General features: G+C 42.1%; 1 protein-coding gene across 2 annotated transcripts in view; it reads left to right on the forward strand.

The window, feature by feature from the left end:
* Window positions 1-16468, forward strand: part of PDE4B (phosphodiesterase 4B, cAMP-specific) — a 536151-nt gene that overhangs the window by 482281 nt on the left and 37402 nt on the right. For both annotated transcript variants that reach the window (XM_005868031.2, XM_005868032.2), the window contains one exon: window positions 13584-13696. In XM_005868031.2, coding sequence (XP_005868093.1) covers window positions 13584-13696 — 113 coding nt within the window. The remainder of the gene's footprint in view (window positions 1-13583; window positions 13697-16468) is intronic.

A 16468-nucleotide genomic window follows, 5' to 3' on the forward strand; every position in this document is an offset into this window, starting at 1 on the left:
CTCTCTCTCTCTCTCTCTCTCTCTCTCTCTCTTTCTTTCTTTCTCTTTCCTTTTTTTTTAAAGTTTGTATCAACTCCCAGGAAAACCTGAAGAGGCAGGACTGAGGGGGGGAGGGGGGGAGGAGGAGGGGGAAGTGAACACAAGAGACTCAGGTAGTGTGGTTATCGCCAAACCTGGCTGAGGATGGAGGTCAGCTGGAGCAATCCTACAAAGAACAAGTTCTCAGAACCCACTCCAAAGGAACTGCTTCAGTGCATTGGGGTTTAGCCTGGGACTCAGCCTCAGGAGATTCAGGTGCAGCTCTTTCATAGGCTGGTGCAATGTTGGAGTGTCAACTTTGGATTCAGGATGGATTAGAAGCCGAGTTCCAGCATGTACCTAGTGTGACTTTGGGCAAGTTGTGTAAGCATTCTGAGTCTCCGTTTGCTCACCTATAAAATAAGAATAATAACTATTTAATGAGGTTGTAGCAAAGATTAAATGAGGTAACATCCAGAGTCTCTCTTGTACTGCCTGACTTATGGTAAGTCAAAAGTCAAGTGAAGCCAATACAAATGTCTCCTTGGGACTTACCCAACAAAGGCAGCCACTAAGACATTCCCAATGGCACTGAAGGCAGACTGTCTAAGTCTGAATTCTGGCTCCACTAAGTCTGTGACCCTGAGAAAGCTACCTAATTCCTCATCTGTACAAGAAAATGATCTATTATATATAAAATAATACTCAGGTCAGGAAATTATGATGATTTAATTAATGCATGCGTGTAAAGTGCTTGGAAACTATAACTGGTACTCAATAAATATTAACTGCAATCATTATTGTTATTACCACCTCTTTTCAAGCGAGCATTTGTGTAGGGAATAAATGTTGACCTTGGAGTGTTCAAGGCCTAGCTATAGCCTTATGATCTAGAACAGGGCTGTCCAGTGGAAATATAATGCAAGCGCCACAGGTAATTTTAAATTTTCTAGTAAATACATAAAAAGAAACAGGTACAATTTGTTTTAATAATGTGTTCTACTTAACTCAATATATCCAAAATATCATCATTTCAACATGTAATCAAATATAAAACTTTATGGAGATATTTTACATATTTTTTTCCTACAAAGTCTTGGAAATGCAGTGTGTATGTTACACCTACAGCCCATCTCACATTAGACTGTCACATTTTAAGTGCTCAGTGGCCACATGTAGCCAGTAACTACCATAATGAACAATGAAGAAATTTCAGATTTCTAAAGCAGGCGCCCTCATCTTGTTGAGACCCAATGATGTCATTTGTAAAAATGGAGATAACTTTCATGGCTTTGTTTGCAGAAAAAAATGAGCAAACTTTAAAGTGTTTTTGTCAAAAGGAAAAGACTGTATGTAGCAGGCTTTCTGTTCTCTGCAACACTCCACTGTCAAACACAACCCCATTCTCACTTGGTGAAGTGCCCAAAGTCCTATGTGATCTGAGACATCACCCAGGAGAGCGCCAGGTGGAGGCACTTCCCTATAGGCAAGTGAGAGATTTTTAGCAGATACTGTTTCTGGAAACTGGGAAAATTTTAAGCCTTCTTCTCCCCATCTACCGCCTTCACTCCCAATGGCAAATACCTTTGCTTCTACTCTCCATTGACTCTTGAAATTCCTTTGACAACTTTCATTCTACAAGATAAATTTAAGATATAAATAAACCTTCCATTCCCTCTGATAACAACCCAGTTTGAGACTTCATTACTTCTTAAACTCCTGACTTTTCCTGCAAATAATAATCTCAGATATTGATCTCCCTTTCCTTTATCCATCTGTGCTATCTCTGAACTTTACTTGTATCTTTCATATGGCAACTGTCAAAATCTATTTGGGATTCTAGTATGGCTTAGTGCACAGAGACCTGCAGTAAAGTGCCTGAATACAGCTATTTGGAGAAGAAATAAATGACAAAGTCTGCATGTGATTGTGCAGATATCCACTGAGTAGACAGAACGTCTCCTATATTAAAACTAGTAAGCCTAGAAATCTAATCAAGATCTGAGTGCAAATGAAATATGCAGCTCGTTCATTGTGGTGGCATTAAATAAATCAGCAAAAAGAAGGCAGTTTGTTTGGAGACTACTAAAAAAAGAACCAGCAATAAGCATCTCCGACATCATTTTACCCAATACTATTCAGTAACAAGGTTGCATTCCTTTTTGGTCATCAATATCCCACTTATTGATATGTTGGGCATGTCAGCAGTTCAAACACTATTTTTTTTTTACTCCTACTAGGTAAGAGATATTGTACTGCATAAAAGACCAGCCAAAAAGATATGTTCCCTGATCTCAAAGAGGTTACCATCAAATCGGTGAAATAAACGAAAGAAAATAATTTCAATGAAATATGGTCAGTTGAAAATAAAGACCCGCATGTGGTATTGTGGGAGCTTAGAAAAAGGGAGCTTAATCCAACTTTATAATATTTAGAAAGCTTTGTAGGGGAGATGGCTCTAGGTGGAATCCTGAAAGATGAATGTGTCGGCCAGGGCCAGGTGAACAATGTTTAAGCAGAGACAACTGCAGTCTACCTCAGTGGTGGAGCTGAATATCTCAGGCTTGAGGAAAGCAGCCACTTAAATCATCCAAGTACTCCCCTGCTTGGACTCCATGCTCACTATGCAATGTGATGGTTAGAATTTGGTCTCCCAGGTCAAGGTGCATGTGATGACCAGACGACATGAAAAATGTCCAGAAAATTATTGCTCTCCATACATCAACTCATTGGTCTCTGACTTCTCTTTGCCATCTTGTGGGTTGGCCCATTATAAGTGGAATAAAGTCAAACTACACTGACAAAAATCACATTCTGAACCTGAAAAGCTGAGGTGACAGGGAATTTAGTCACCAACCAAATACCACCATCCTAGAAGCCATATGGTTTAAATTCATGAGTATCTCAAATCCATTTACCTCTCTACATTTTCATTACTACTACATAAGTCTAGCCATCATCCTCTCCTGCATAGGTTACTGCAATAAAATAAGTAATGATGCTACTAGCTACTGGCATGAACTTACCAGGTGCTGAGTACTGTGCTAAGTGCATGAGGATTGTTATAATCATTAAATATATCTCCAAGTTTCAAGTCATATATATATACTCATTTTAGAGATGGGGAAATTACGACTTAGAGAAATTAAATAACTTCCCAAAGTTCACACTGTTAATAAAACAAAAAGCAGAGCCAGAAATCAAACTCAGGTATGTCTTCCTCCAGATCCTGAGCTTTGCAATACTATTTAGTTAGCCACCTTGCTAACTAAATTCATTTGTGCCTTCAAGTTCACTCTCCAAATTGCAGCTGGAATGATCTTTTTAAAATGCAAATTGGGCTTGGCCACTCCTTTGATAAGGCTCCAAAAAGTGTCCTTATTGTCTCCAGAAGTCCAAGGTTTTCTCCATGACCTTCCATGGCTGTGTATGAGCTGATCTGAACTTTTTATATTAGTCTTTCTGTGTTCCCACCACATGGACTGCATGCTCTCAGTTCATTGAGCACACCCTGATGTTCCTCTGGCCTAGAATGCTTCCCTCCCTCTTATACCTAATTCTGTTTTGTTGTTGTTATTAATTTTTACCGGAGGATATTTTTTCCATTGATTTTTAGAGAATAGAAGGGAGGGGGAGAGACCGAGAGAGAAACGTCCCCGTGAGAGAGACACATTAATTGGTTGCCTCCCACACATGCTCCAGCCAGGCCCAGGGATCAAACCTGCAATTAAGGTACATGCCCTTGACCGGAATCAAACCTAGGACCCTTCAGTCTGACTCTCTATCCACTGAGCCAGACTGGCTAGGGCTATAACTAATTCTAATTCCTTCAAATATAACTTTCCAAGATAGGCCTTCCTTAAATTCTATTCATTCCCACTTCTCAGACTTTTGGTCTCCTGTTTCTGCTGATTAATACCAACACAGGTGGATAATTAAGTTCCTTGAGCATTTTTTCACTTTGGTGGTAGATGTTATTAACTGGATGAGCACAGATGCTCATTAGTAACTAAATGCCGAAGTCAGAGGCCTTTTGAAGAGCAGGTTTTATTAAGGGTAAAAAACATTGAAAAAAGTAGGAGATAGAGCAAAAGGAAAGAGAGCTCTGAGGGTGGCACATCAAAGATACAGTTATGCTTGCAGAAGCCTGTCTGGGTGAAAGAAAGAGAAACTTGGGCCATTTTTTTAATAACAGGCCCCAGGGCTTAACAAAAATGGCCATGATATTCAGAGAACTTGGGTTTTCTCCTTCCCACTTCCTTTTTCCCTTCCTTCTCCCTCCCTCGTCTCTTATCCCTTTCCATCTCTCATCTCTCCTCTCCTTCCCTCTCCTTCCCTTCCTGCTTCCCCTCAGCTCCTTCTTCCTCCCCCTCCTCCTCCTCCTCTCTAGCCACCTGGTCATCCTCCTCCTCCTTCTTCTTTTTCTTTCTTTTTTTCTCTCTCCCTCTCCTTTCCCTCCCTCTCATCAGATGACTTTGAGTAAATCATTAAATAGATCTCCACGTTTCAATTTTCTCACACGCATAATGGAAAATGTGTGTCATAACAATAATAATTTCTATCTCATGAGGTTTCTTTTTCAAGGAAAAAAATGAGACCTGCAAGTGAAAGTGCTCGGTAAACTGTCAAATTATATATACAAATGCTGGTTGTGATTAAAGTTTTTGGGGGGTTGTGTGTGTGTGTGTGTGTGTGTTTTGTTTTGTTGTTGTTGCTGTTTTTGTAGTCTGAGAGGAGTTTGCTAAGGAGATTGGCATCACAATGACCTACTTTTCACTGTTATTTCCCTTGAGGACAGTGAACCTCTTCTGTGAATCCACCCAGCATGAAATCCCTTTCATATGCAATTGCAGTTCCATATTTATAAAGACACATTAACAAAGTTCTGCCTAAAGACAGGCCACGGAGGTCTTACAAAATGCCTTTAGAATAATTGTGTTACATAGTGCATGTATTATCCCAGTTCCTGTGATTGGTTCTAAGAATGTGTTACTCAAGGCTTATACAACATACTTTTTGAAATGTTGCAGTGTAACACAGGTGCATTTCATTCATCAAAATGAAATATATCTTTGGACTTAATAACTTAAGATGAAAAGTTGTTACTAACAATAAGGGAAACATGATGACCAAGACCACTAAATAAATAGGCTAAAAGTCCCAATCTAACACCTTTAAACAAGGAGGGTGATCTCCACATGTGTGAACATGTCTTACATTTTAACAAATACTTACTGCACTGTGAGGAGGAACGAAGGAATGAAACAAGCACGCTAACTTTACCACAGGTAGAGTCTACTGAGGACATCTACAGGGCCGGAAGCTTGTGGACAAAGCGAGAGTCACAAGCTGAATGTAGAGATCCAACTAACACACACTTCTCACTTCCAAGCATCAGAAGAGTGGTTTTTTAGTTTTCCCCATCAAGGACTCCTTTATTATTATTTTCCCCGTGGAGCCATTGCTTTAGGAGATTTTGTCTACGAAAACAAAACCTGTATTTCAAGGTCATAATTAGTCTCCCAAATTAAAATTTTTGGTTATTTTATGAAGGGTTATTTAATGTCATTTCAGTTATTTAATGGTGTTCGCAAATGAAGAGCTGAGACAGGTCTTGTTGAGGTGTTTTCCTCACAGTATCGAGTTTGTTTTGAGGTGAAAGGTGCAGATTTAGCTGTGACCCCTGTTTGGTGCCCTGCTTTCATGGAGCACTCCTCGTCATCAAGCTGGGGTAGCTTCATGCTAGCTTGCCCCACACTCATGTGCCACCAGGCCATTGCATAGGCCAGTGGTCGGCAAACTCATTAGTCAACAGAGCCAAATATCAACAGTACAACGATTGAAATTTCTTTTGAGAGCCAGATTTTTTAAACTTAAACTATATAGGTAGGTACATTGTTATTAACTTAATTAGGGTACTCCTAAGGCTTAGGAAGAGCCACACTCAAGGGGCCAAAGAGCCGCATGTGGCTCACGAGCCGCAGTTTGCCGACCACGGGCATAGGCCATTGTGTCGTTTGGGTACTGATCAAAGGTACTCAGCCAACTGATGGGAGCTGAAATCTAGCTCATGCATCATTTCCCGTGCTTTCTTCCCAAGCTGCCTGCCAACAGAGGACACAATTTTCTAACTTCACAGACACTTGGGGTGGGGAGCAGGAGAGGCGAGGGAGCGGGTAAGGCTTCACAGTGCAATGGACCATACAATTCCTGAGGTGTCCTGTCATTGCTGTAACCCAGCACCCAGCAGCAGGCTTGGCACATAGCAGACACTCAATGTATTCTGTGGAATGAATGAATGAACAATAGCTTTCTTGTACAATTCTCCACATCTGAAGGTCCACTGATTTGGTGTGTCAGTCGGGATTTGGTGAAAGCAGAATGATGTATCAGGCCAGGTCTACATTTTAGAAGGGAACACCAACAATCTCTAACCAAGAGGCAATTCCCTATGTGAAGTCATGTGGTGGGAGGGACGCTAGGATGTCATGGCTGTGTGCTCTCCTCCCTAGCACAAGAGGCCATCCAACTCAGCTAACAAATAGGTGGCACCTCAGGAAAGTAATCAGAGCCAGAGAGAGAGTTCAGGGGCCAAAAAAGTTCCTGACAAGTGCCAGGTGCTGTGCCAAATGCTTGGTGTGCTTTGATTCACTGAATTCTCACGGCCGGTTTTACAGGTAAAGGAATGGAGGCACATTCAGGCTACTTAACTAAGGTCGCACTGCTAGTAAAGCAAAGTCAGGATTCATAAACAGCTGCCTCAGACTCCAACATGTTCCCCTGAATTTCAGTTATTAGGAGCGTTCTAGTCTATACAATATCAAAACCAGTGTCTGCTGGGTGTTGGTTTCCAGCTGTGTGAAATTTACTCAAACTCTGTGGATACCCACTGCTATAGTTCCAACAAAAGAAAGGAAATGTGTTTTTAGAGACCTGGCTCTTTATGCTGGGCTTTCCCTAGATGGAACTATCTGTTGAAAGTGTACATGGAAAATCAGACAGAGAAAAGTGCACAAATCACAAGCGAAGAAGTCTGACAATTTTCATAAAATGAACACACCCACGTAACCAGTACCCAGACCAAGAATGAGATCATTGTCAACCCCATAGAAAGCCCCCTGATGTCCCCTCCCAGTCACTAACCCCCCAGGCTAACCACTATCTTGATTTCTAATATCATAGATCATTTTGGTTCTTTTGAACTTTCTCTAGCTGAATCCTATTTTTATGTACTCTAATATCTGGTGTCTTTTGCCTGACATTATGTTTATGAGATTTATCCCTGTGGTTGCCATGGCAATTGTTCTGATTGATTCAAACCACCATACAACATCATGAATAGCTACCAGCTTCTCTAGTGGGAAGAGAGTCTGATTATGTGAGGAAGATTTTTTTAAAAAAAGAGATTATTTACATTTCCTTTCTGTGCACTGTTTTTGAGTAGAAAGTAGGGGAAACTTGACAGATATGCTTCTGATACAATATGCAGAGTATGTTAAAATTGCATTTAGAAAGACCTTATATGTCAGGAATCTAAAATAGCCAAACTCATAGAAGCTGAGAGTAAGACGGTAGTTACCAGGGGTTGGGGGAAGGACATTGGGAAGGTGTTGGTTAAAGAGTACACAGCTTCAGATGTACAAGGTGAATCATCCTAGAGATCTGTATAGTGCTTTTCAGTTAATACTGAGTCATATATATAAAAGTTTGTCAAAAGGGCCAATCTTATGTTAAATGTTACTATCACACACACACACACACACACACACACACACACACACAAAGAGGGAGGAAGGAAACTTTTAGGGCACCTGAGGTCTGTTACCAGCTGGGGCACTGACTTCATAACTGCTGAAATCTGTTTCCATGTTTTCAAACTATGAGCCGGAGCTATTTGTGGCCAGGCCGAGGCTTCCCATTACCTTTTCCTGTCTGTCCCCCTTCTCTGGTTCTCTCCTTCTCAGCACCTCTCTGCTAACACACACACTTTTCTACTGAATTTGTGTGGGGGGAAAAAACACCTGAGGAAATTGGGAAATTGGGATATGGTCTAAGTATTACCGTAAATGGAAAATTATTAAAACAGAAAAGGGGAGATCATTGAAAAAAGAATGTTACCAAACAGTTTGTATGGTATGATCCCATGTTGATTGTGTACATACACATGTATACATGCACATACATACACGAGAGGATATGCACAAAGGAGGTAGCAATGATGATCTCTGCTTGGTAAAATGTGACATTTGTATCATTTCAAACTTTTGCTGCTCTGTAATTTTCTATAATGCCTATATCCCATCAAGAAATGTAATCTTCACAAATTGTGCAAAATATTTAATCTTGTCAGTCTAATTTCATGTGCATTCTCCTATTCTATCTTCCCTGTAAGAGCAGCGTATTTTCCCCTCATTTTACAGAAAGAAATTTAGTCTCAGCAAACTCCGGTAACTTGCCTGAGGTCACCCACTGAAGCAAGATGCAGGGCCAGAACATACAGGTCTTCTGAGTAAAGATTGCGCAGCCTCCCTGTGCTAGTGGCTGTTAGGTGGGTCAGAAAAGGAAACAGGAGACGCAAGAAATGACAACATTTAGGAAAGCAGTGACGCAATTTTAAATAGAAAAGACCTGAGGGTAAGATGTTACTTTAAATGCAGCATTTTTAGGAATGCATGCATTTTCAGCACTGACTTAAATCCCCTGTTCCTTCAACCAAGGCATAGTCTTGCCAAGAATCTTGCTCTGATCATTTAACATCTACATCTGAGCTGGTGCCTTATGGTAAATTAAAGATGATCATACCTCTTCAGCGCCTGTCACACACACATGTTGCAAGGATTAATGAGGAGTGTGCTTGGTGTTCCTTTGAGAAAAGAGCCATATGAATGCCACGTGTTATTACCAGATTAATATTAATTATAATTATTCATCCATCCTCTCTTCCTGTTTCTCAGGGCTGAATTCAATACCTACCAGATCCACAGAAGGAAGTAAATCTTCCTTTGCCACTCTTGTTGAAGTGAAAGAGGAAAAGAAGGGAAGAATAGAAGGGAGGTTGGTTCTTCCTCTTCCTTCTGGAAATTTTTGACAAAGAGAGTTGACCCCATGACCATACACTGTTCCATTACCTGCTCTTATCCCCTCGAGACTTGCTTCTGTGGTGTCAAGCATTGTTCCTTTTCAGAGCCATTTCTGTAAGACAGGAAACAGGACCAGTTCCATAGGCATACAACCTGTGCAGTCACATAGTGCCTCCCCGCCCCGAAATGTTTCATAGTTGCTGTCTTGAAACTCAGAATAATTTTATCTTTGATTTTTACGTGTTTTTATTTTTTAAGTGAAGTCTGGTGGGACAATGCAGTATACTCCAGTGGCTTTAGGACCTTGGCTCTTATGCTGTTGCTCTAGCTCCTGCCACCTGCCTGCCTCCCCTGGACACGTTCTCAGCCACCCATCTTCCTGACCCCTGGCAATGTGGGACTCACTCAGCATCCCTCTCCCTGCCCTCACCCATGACCACAGCTGACATCCATTCCCAGTGGGAGCCTGGGTGCAGATGCAAAGAGTTATATGTGTGTGCTGTGCAAAGTCTCAGGTGAGGCATGGCAGCACCCATCCATGCCCTGGGTTGGCATGGCTATAAGATGGTAGGCAATGGCCCTGTCATGGTGGGAGTGAGCCTCTTGGTCACCCCTGGTCCAGGTTACCTAGCATGTCCCGGTGCAGAGGCTGTAGTCATATATTTGCTGTGGATTGGCACCATGAGGAAAGGAAATGTGTGGCTTTCTCAGAGCCTGACCCTCACTGGGGCACGGCACATCAGTATGGAGCTGGCAGGTAGGCACACCCCAGCAACTGGTGCGCTGTGCATGTGCCCTGTGTCAGAGGATGCAGGGCCTCCGGAGTCCTATGAGGGTCTGCGCTCTCCTCATGGTGTCCCCATGCCTGAGGCACACAACATTTAAGAGTGAAGAAAACACTCCACGCCATTCATTAATTGTGACAACTGTGCCATAATAATGTAAAATGTTAACGGTAGGGAAACCTGGATGTGGGATATGTGGAACTCTCTGTATTGTCTTTGCAACTGTTCTGTAAATCCAGATCTATTTTAAATAAGAAGTTTAAGAGAAACAACAACACTGTGACAAGTCGAGAGGGAAACTCTGGGAGAAAGGAAAAAGCTTCATATTTTACTACCTTTAACAGCATTTCTTCCTGCGTTTTGAGCAAGGGGCCCTGCATTTTCATCTGGTACTGCGCCTTGCAAATGACGTAGCTGATCCTGAGGGGGAAAACCCTTGTTGAATATGCAGTTCCTCCTTCCTGGTTCTCCAGCCCCCACCCCCACAAATGCCAGGCCTTTGGGTTACTTGGATTGCCATTAATAATTATATTCCTATGTATTGACTACTTACTAAGAACTAGCTACCATACTAGACGCTTTATATACTTCATCTCATTTTATACCTTTATAACCTTATGAGGTAAATATTTGCATCCTTATTTTAAGACGTAGGAAGTTGAGATCCAGGATCACACAGTAACTGGTAGAAGAGAAAGTCAAAATGTGTGAGTCTCACTCTAAAGCTGCTCTTTCCACAGCGATACAGTTGTTCCATCCAGCCTTTGGGTGTCCAAGTGCTTGCAGGCTGCCTGGGCGAGCACTTCGGTTTCCATTCTTCCAAGCACTCACTGAGTATCTGCTGGTACTGAGCACTGAATCTGGTGCTGATGCTACAAAGTTATAACGTGGAGGGCAATCCGAGCTGCACTGGTCCTTTCCTGTGGCTGAATCATAATCAGCAGGGCTCCGCTCCCATACTTAGCCCACTCTGACACCTGTGCCTTCTGTCTTAGTCACTGTGATAGGAAAGCTCTACAATGGAGCACGAAGAGAGTCTTGACTGTGTATTAAGAATCTGGGAAGGAACAAATTCTTATTAATGTAAAAATGTATTTTTCACTTAAAAATTATTGTGGCTGGCCAGGATAAGAGAGGGCAGTGGAGTAAGTTCCTGTCACATCTATTGGCCTGTGACTGATATCTCGTATTGTACCAGGTCAAGGAGCACATCTATGCTTGTTCTGTGTAATAGGCCAGTGATTTTCAACCTTTTTCATCTCATGGCACCGTAAACTAATTACTAAAATTCTGCAGCACACCAAAAAAAATACCAAAAATATATTTTTTGCCAATCTGACAAAAAAAAAAAAGGTATAATTTTGATTCATTCACACCGGATGGCTATTGTATTGGCTGTTATCATTTTTTAGTTAGACAACCTAAGGGAAAAAAGGTCAAGGCCATTGACTAAATAGTCAGGTATTGCATGTTTTAAAAATTCTTGCGTCACACCAGTTGAAAATCGCTGTAATAGACAATGAATACGCTGCGGTGGTAGCAATCGGATCTTTGAAGAGTCCACCTCATTCTTCAGTGCTTCTACTGCTATCATTACTGTGTTTCCTTTGTCAAGTATGAGTGCAAATCAGGGCCCTTTTGTCCTCTCAGTGAAGGAAAAATGTGATATATCATCTTAGAGTCATTTTGCATATCAGCTGATTCAGCAGGCTCTGAGTGAGTGTCACTCACTCCCCACCATCCTGGTGAATGGCTGACCTTAGTCACTGAGAACCACCGGTTGTGATATGGAAGACACTAAGGTAGCAAAGTCTGGGTAGTTAGGAAGTGGTTGGACTTTTTCTTTTATGAGAGACCAGGAATGAGGAGGGGAGGGTTCTGTCACTTCAGAAAAAGCTTCCTTGGAAGAGGTACTCTGTGGAGAAAACAGAGGAGGCGGGGTGGGGGTGGGGGGTGTCTTTTGGACACACTAGAGAGTACCAGTAAGTGAGGAGATTCTTTGTGCTGCCCCAGCATTGCAAAATTGAGGAGGAAGAAAGGGGGGAAGGTATGTGCAAGGTTGGCTTGAAATGAGTTTTACTAAAAACACCTCAATTCTTGACTGCACATTTTTGAGGAGTGTGAAAAAAAAAAATAGAGGAAGTCACCTCCAGTGGTTTTGTGGGTTTTTAAAGTATGACATACAGGATATTGAGTTTTCACCCCTGTTTATTCTGAAGTGAAGGCATATTTGGGGAATGAACAAAACACCTATTCTTTGAAATGTGCATCTGTGACCAAGGGATCCCGATCGATCACTGGGAATCACTCTTCTGTTTATTCCCTTTTCTGCTATACACGTCAATGCATCCCAATAATAATAAAATGCTATTTGGTCTCCCTAGACTTCCTTTGTGAACATATGAAAAATGTATTCTAAATGTGACAGGAGTGTGTGTAGTCTTTCCTGCATAAGAGCATTCCATACAAGATTTTTACTTTTATTAGTGCTTGCCCTCGGACAGGTTGGTAAAGTTCATGGATGGCAGGCCCCCCAGACTCAGTCATGTATGCAGGAAAGTCTGACTGATTTGTATAACTGTCTGTAGCACCACAAATTCATCTGGTATTTACGAAATGCATTCAGTGTTTACTAGTTTGGGGTTCTCCAGTCAGTAACCTGAAGCATTAATTTAGACTCACAAACTTTTGGGTATGGAATGACATGTTGTAAACACTTAAAAAGAGCTTTACTATCCAGCAAAAATACGACCTTAAACACAGCATTTTTTGAACGGACCACCGAGAGACATTCCCAGAAAGCCTAGATTCCTCCAGCGACAAATCAGACATTAATCAAAATGCACATCGGGAGCCTTCCCATCTGGCTCCACCTGAAAGTCCGGTTCAGAATTTCCCTGTGATCCGGGCCCTTGCAGAGAAGTTTGAGCTTTGTTTAGTATAACAAGAGCTGCCCGACTCCCAGGCCAATAAACGTGTTCACATAAAACTCCAGACAGTCTCCCTTAGACTGAAGTCTTATCGGGGAGACCTCATTTCGCCTCTGCTTAGAGGAGAGATTCGGGAGAGGGCAGGGACTGCCCATGCCTCTCCCTCACTGGTGCGGGTCAGTGTTTGCAGAATTAAACGTTCACCCAGCATGCACACACGTTCCCCTGAGTGAATGACCGCGTAGTCTTCCAACGACACTGTCAGTCACCCCCACCCCTCCAACGTCCGCCTGTCTGCTTCATGTAGAAGAATAGCAAGAGACAAGGCTTTCCTCATTCCTCATTTCTCCTCTTGCCAGCAAACACTCAGAAGTGACATCACGCACCCTAAAGAGCCCCTAGATGACTAAGGCGGCGGAGCCTGAGAACGCTCCCTGCCTCTGCCCCAGTGTCGGACACATGTATGCTGATGAGCTTATAAGAGACAGCTCCCGCCTTCTTCCTCAGAGGAAGTTTCTTGCTAGATCACAGACACCTCATCCAGGCAGGGGGCGTGAAAACTTGGCAGGGGCCATTCCGGGCAGAGAGCACCACGGTGATTTGTTCTCCTGGTGGAGAGAGCTGGAAGGAAGGAGTCGGCACACAAATAATGAAGGAGCTCGGAGCCACCTTCAGTAGCACCGGGATCAGCAGCAGCGGCAGCGGTGACTCTGCTATGGACAGCCTGCCGCCGCTCCAGCCTAACTACATGTCTGTGTGCTTGTTTGCAGAAGAACCTTATCAAAAGTTAGCGATGGAAACGCTGGAGGAACTGGACTGGTGCTTAGACCAGCTAGAGACCATCCAGACCTACCGCTCTGTCAGCGAGATGGCTTCTAACAAGGTAAGAGAAGGGCGTTTGATTCCACCAAGTGGGGGGCTGTGCGGGGAGTTACCGGCTCCCCTGGCCGCTGCCTGCCTGCAGCAGAGGTGCAGCCCGACGCGACCTGGAGGGTGGGTTTGTTGATCTGCCTGAGAGGATCCTGCCTCCAGGTACCACGCTTTGCTTGGGTCTTGATGCTGCAGAAAAGTTTAAAAATCCGCAGTGCGCTGTAATTCCCAGAAACCAAACTTCTTTCTTCTTGATGGAGTTCGGTTATGTTTGGGTTGAGATGTGCTTATAACGTGTACAAGTCACTATACAAATGTGAATGCCTTTTAAAAAAAACAATTATCAGAAAGATACAATCTGAATGGATCTATAGGGTAAAATGCATAAAATGTGGCATTGCAATCCGGTGTTTGACGTGTGTGTTGTTGTTTTAGTAAGAAAATGGTATGTCCTCCAGATATCAATGGAGAGAATGGTTTGCCCTGAAGTTTCATAAATTCTGAAATTCTTCTCAGGACATTCCGGGATTTTCTAACATTTATGTTGTGATGCTGGCATGGCTAAGATTTAAAAAAAAGAAACAATATACCTGGTCTCAACAAAGGAAAGTGTTTTTTCTAAAAAGTTTGCTGCTTTTTAAAATGGAATCATTTGAAATCAAGTTTCACCAAGATTGCAAAGAAATGGTTTTATGTACAATCCTCAGACAAAACCTAGTGTTGAAGAACTTTATAGTATATCATTTGTTTAATTAACACCTGGATTTAGACTATAGTGAAAGTTGTTGCTCTTGGCTTATATTTTTCCCTTGGAGAGTGTGTGTGTGCGCGCGCGTGTGTGCGTGTGTGCGTGTGTGGAAAGCCTTAACACTGTACACGCATAAGGACACATTTTCAGAATCCCCAGTCCTACTAGCCTGAGGCATTTTCTCATTGTCTTATGGTTCTAGGGCTGGAAAGAGATTGTACTCCCTACCTGTCAGCATGCACTTTCCAGCCACAGGGACACTGGCAAAGGGGGGCCCCTCCTCCCCCTTTCCTGGGGTTAAAAGTATCACCTTCCCATCAAGGCTCTTCCCAGTATCTGAGCAGGGGAAGCCTGCCGCCTCAGGAGGTCCTGCAGGAGGGGGGGCAGACTCTGCTCACTCCTGGTTTATTGGTTAATGAAAGAGCAAATAAATAAATAAGCTCCTTTCTTACATTTTAGTTCAAATTGAAGTAAAAAAAGAAAGAAAAGGTTTGAGGTTTAACTATGTATTGACCTTTCTCTGAAGTTCTCCATTGAAGGCTGCATTTTGGGTTTTTCCAGGCTGTTGTAAATCTTAAACAACTGCTTCCCCAAGAGGAGAGCTTAACTGCGTAATTTCTCCAAACCACCCTGTGCTCCATGTGTAAGCATCTCACACACGCTTTACCTACCTTGGAGCATCCACAGATGTGTGTTGTGATCACTGACACCCATGCAAGGCGTAGATTCAATCCCCCCAGGGTAGTTTTTCAGCAGGTTTCACCACAAAGGACATGTTGAACTTTCTTCTGGAGTCACTAAGATGAAGTAGGTAATTAACTCCAGGGGGGTAGGGGGAAGAATACTCATTGAGAAACTGCAAATTGCCATTATGTTTTCATTTTGAGTGTTGGTGCGTTGTAGATTCAAACTAGGTTTGAGTCTGGAAGGCTGAAATTAGATATTGTGTGTTTTACAAATTTATTTAAAATTTTTTATATTCAGTGTCATAGTTAATAAGACTCTGAGACCAGAGACGGTGCCGGTCCTGGTAAGAATTCCAGTCACTTCAGGCTTCCGCTCCTCCTTTATGGTGTCGTGTGCAGGAAGCAATGAAAGTTGAATAGAGCTAACCCTAAGGAAAGGGCTAAACCTTAATTCTGATGCAGTTAGCTTAAGTAGAAGGCATGCAGGTTCACCTGTTTTCTAACTCTACAGTGGAAAGGTTGAAGGGCAAACCACTTACCCAGAGGATAAACAATGCCCAGCTGACAGCTGAAGTCAATTTGAATTTTTACAAAGATCTCCCTCTTTTTACTTAGCTCCCCCTGCCCCACACACCTCAAGTACTGATTACTTAGGTAATTATCTCAGGTAAAGTTTAATCCATAGCACTATATAACATAACATAACATAACAAAACATAACATAATTAACGCCCCACACACCTCAAGTACTGATCCATAGCACTATATAACATAACATAACATAACATAACATAACAAAACATAACATAATTAATATAATAAATAGTTTTGTGGTATCCAAAAAAAGAATTTGTCTATGCTAGTTATAAATCTGTGGTAAAAATAAATCTCACATTCAGTTTTAAATGTTGTTAAAATTCTGGAGCTTTTCATCCTAGTTGCTGTTTGAAAAATATAGTCGTCATCATCATTCTCATTACTGTATAGTCTTATTTGGTCATCCTTTGCTTACTCTCAATGAACAAAGGAGCCACTGCAAATCTCTGAGGTAAACACTTGAAAGTAAGTGTGAAGATGTTCTATAGAGGCAGTAAATGAAAAACCTGAGCTTCAGAGTCAAAAGATCCTGGTTCAAATCCTGTCTCTATCGTTTGCTAGCTACTTGACCTTGGCCAACTTAACTCTATGACTTAATTTTCTCATCTGTAAACAGGGATAAAAGTGGTACCTACTTCACAGGGTTGCTGTGAATGAGATAATGTATCTAAAGCACTCAGCAAAGCACCTGGTGTGCAGCAAAAGTTCAATAAATGATAACTTACTAATAGCATATACTATCTTTGCAAAAATG

Source organism: Myotis brandtii, unplaced genomic scaffold (genome assembly GCF_000412655.1).
Source record: "Myotis brandtii unplaced genomic scaffold, ASM41265v1 scaffold26, whole genome shotgun sequence".
Taxonomy (NCBI): Eukaryota; Metazoa; Chordata; class Mammalia; order Chiroptera; family Vespertilionidae; genus Myotis; species Myotis brandtii.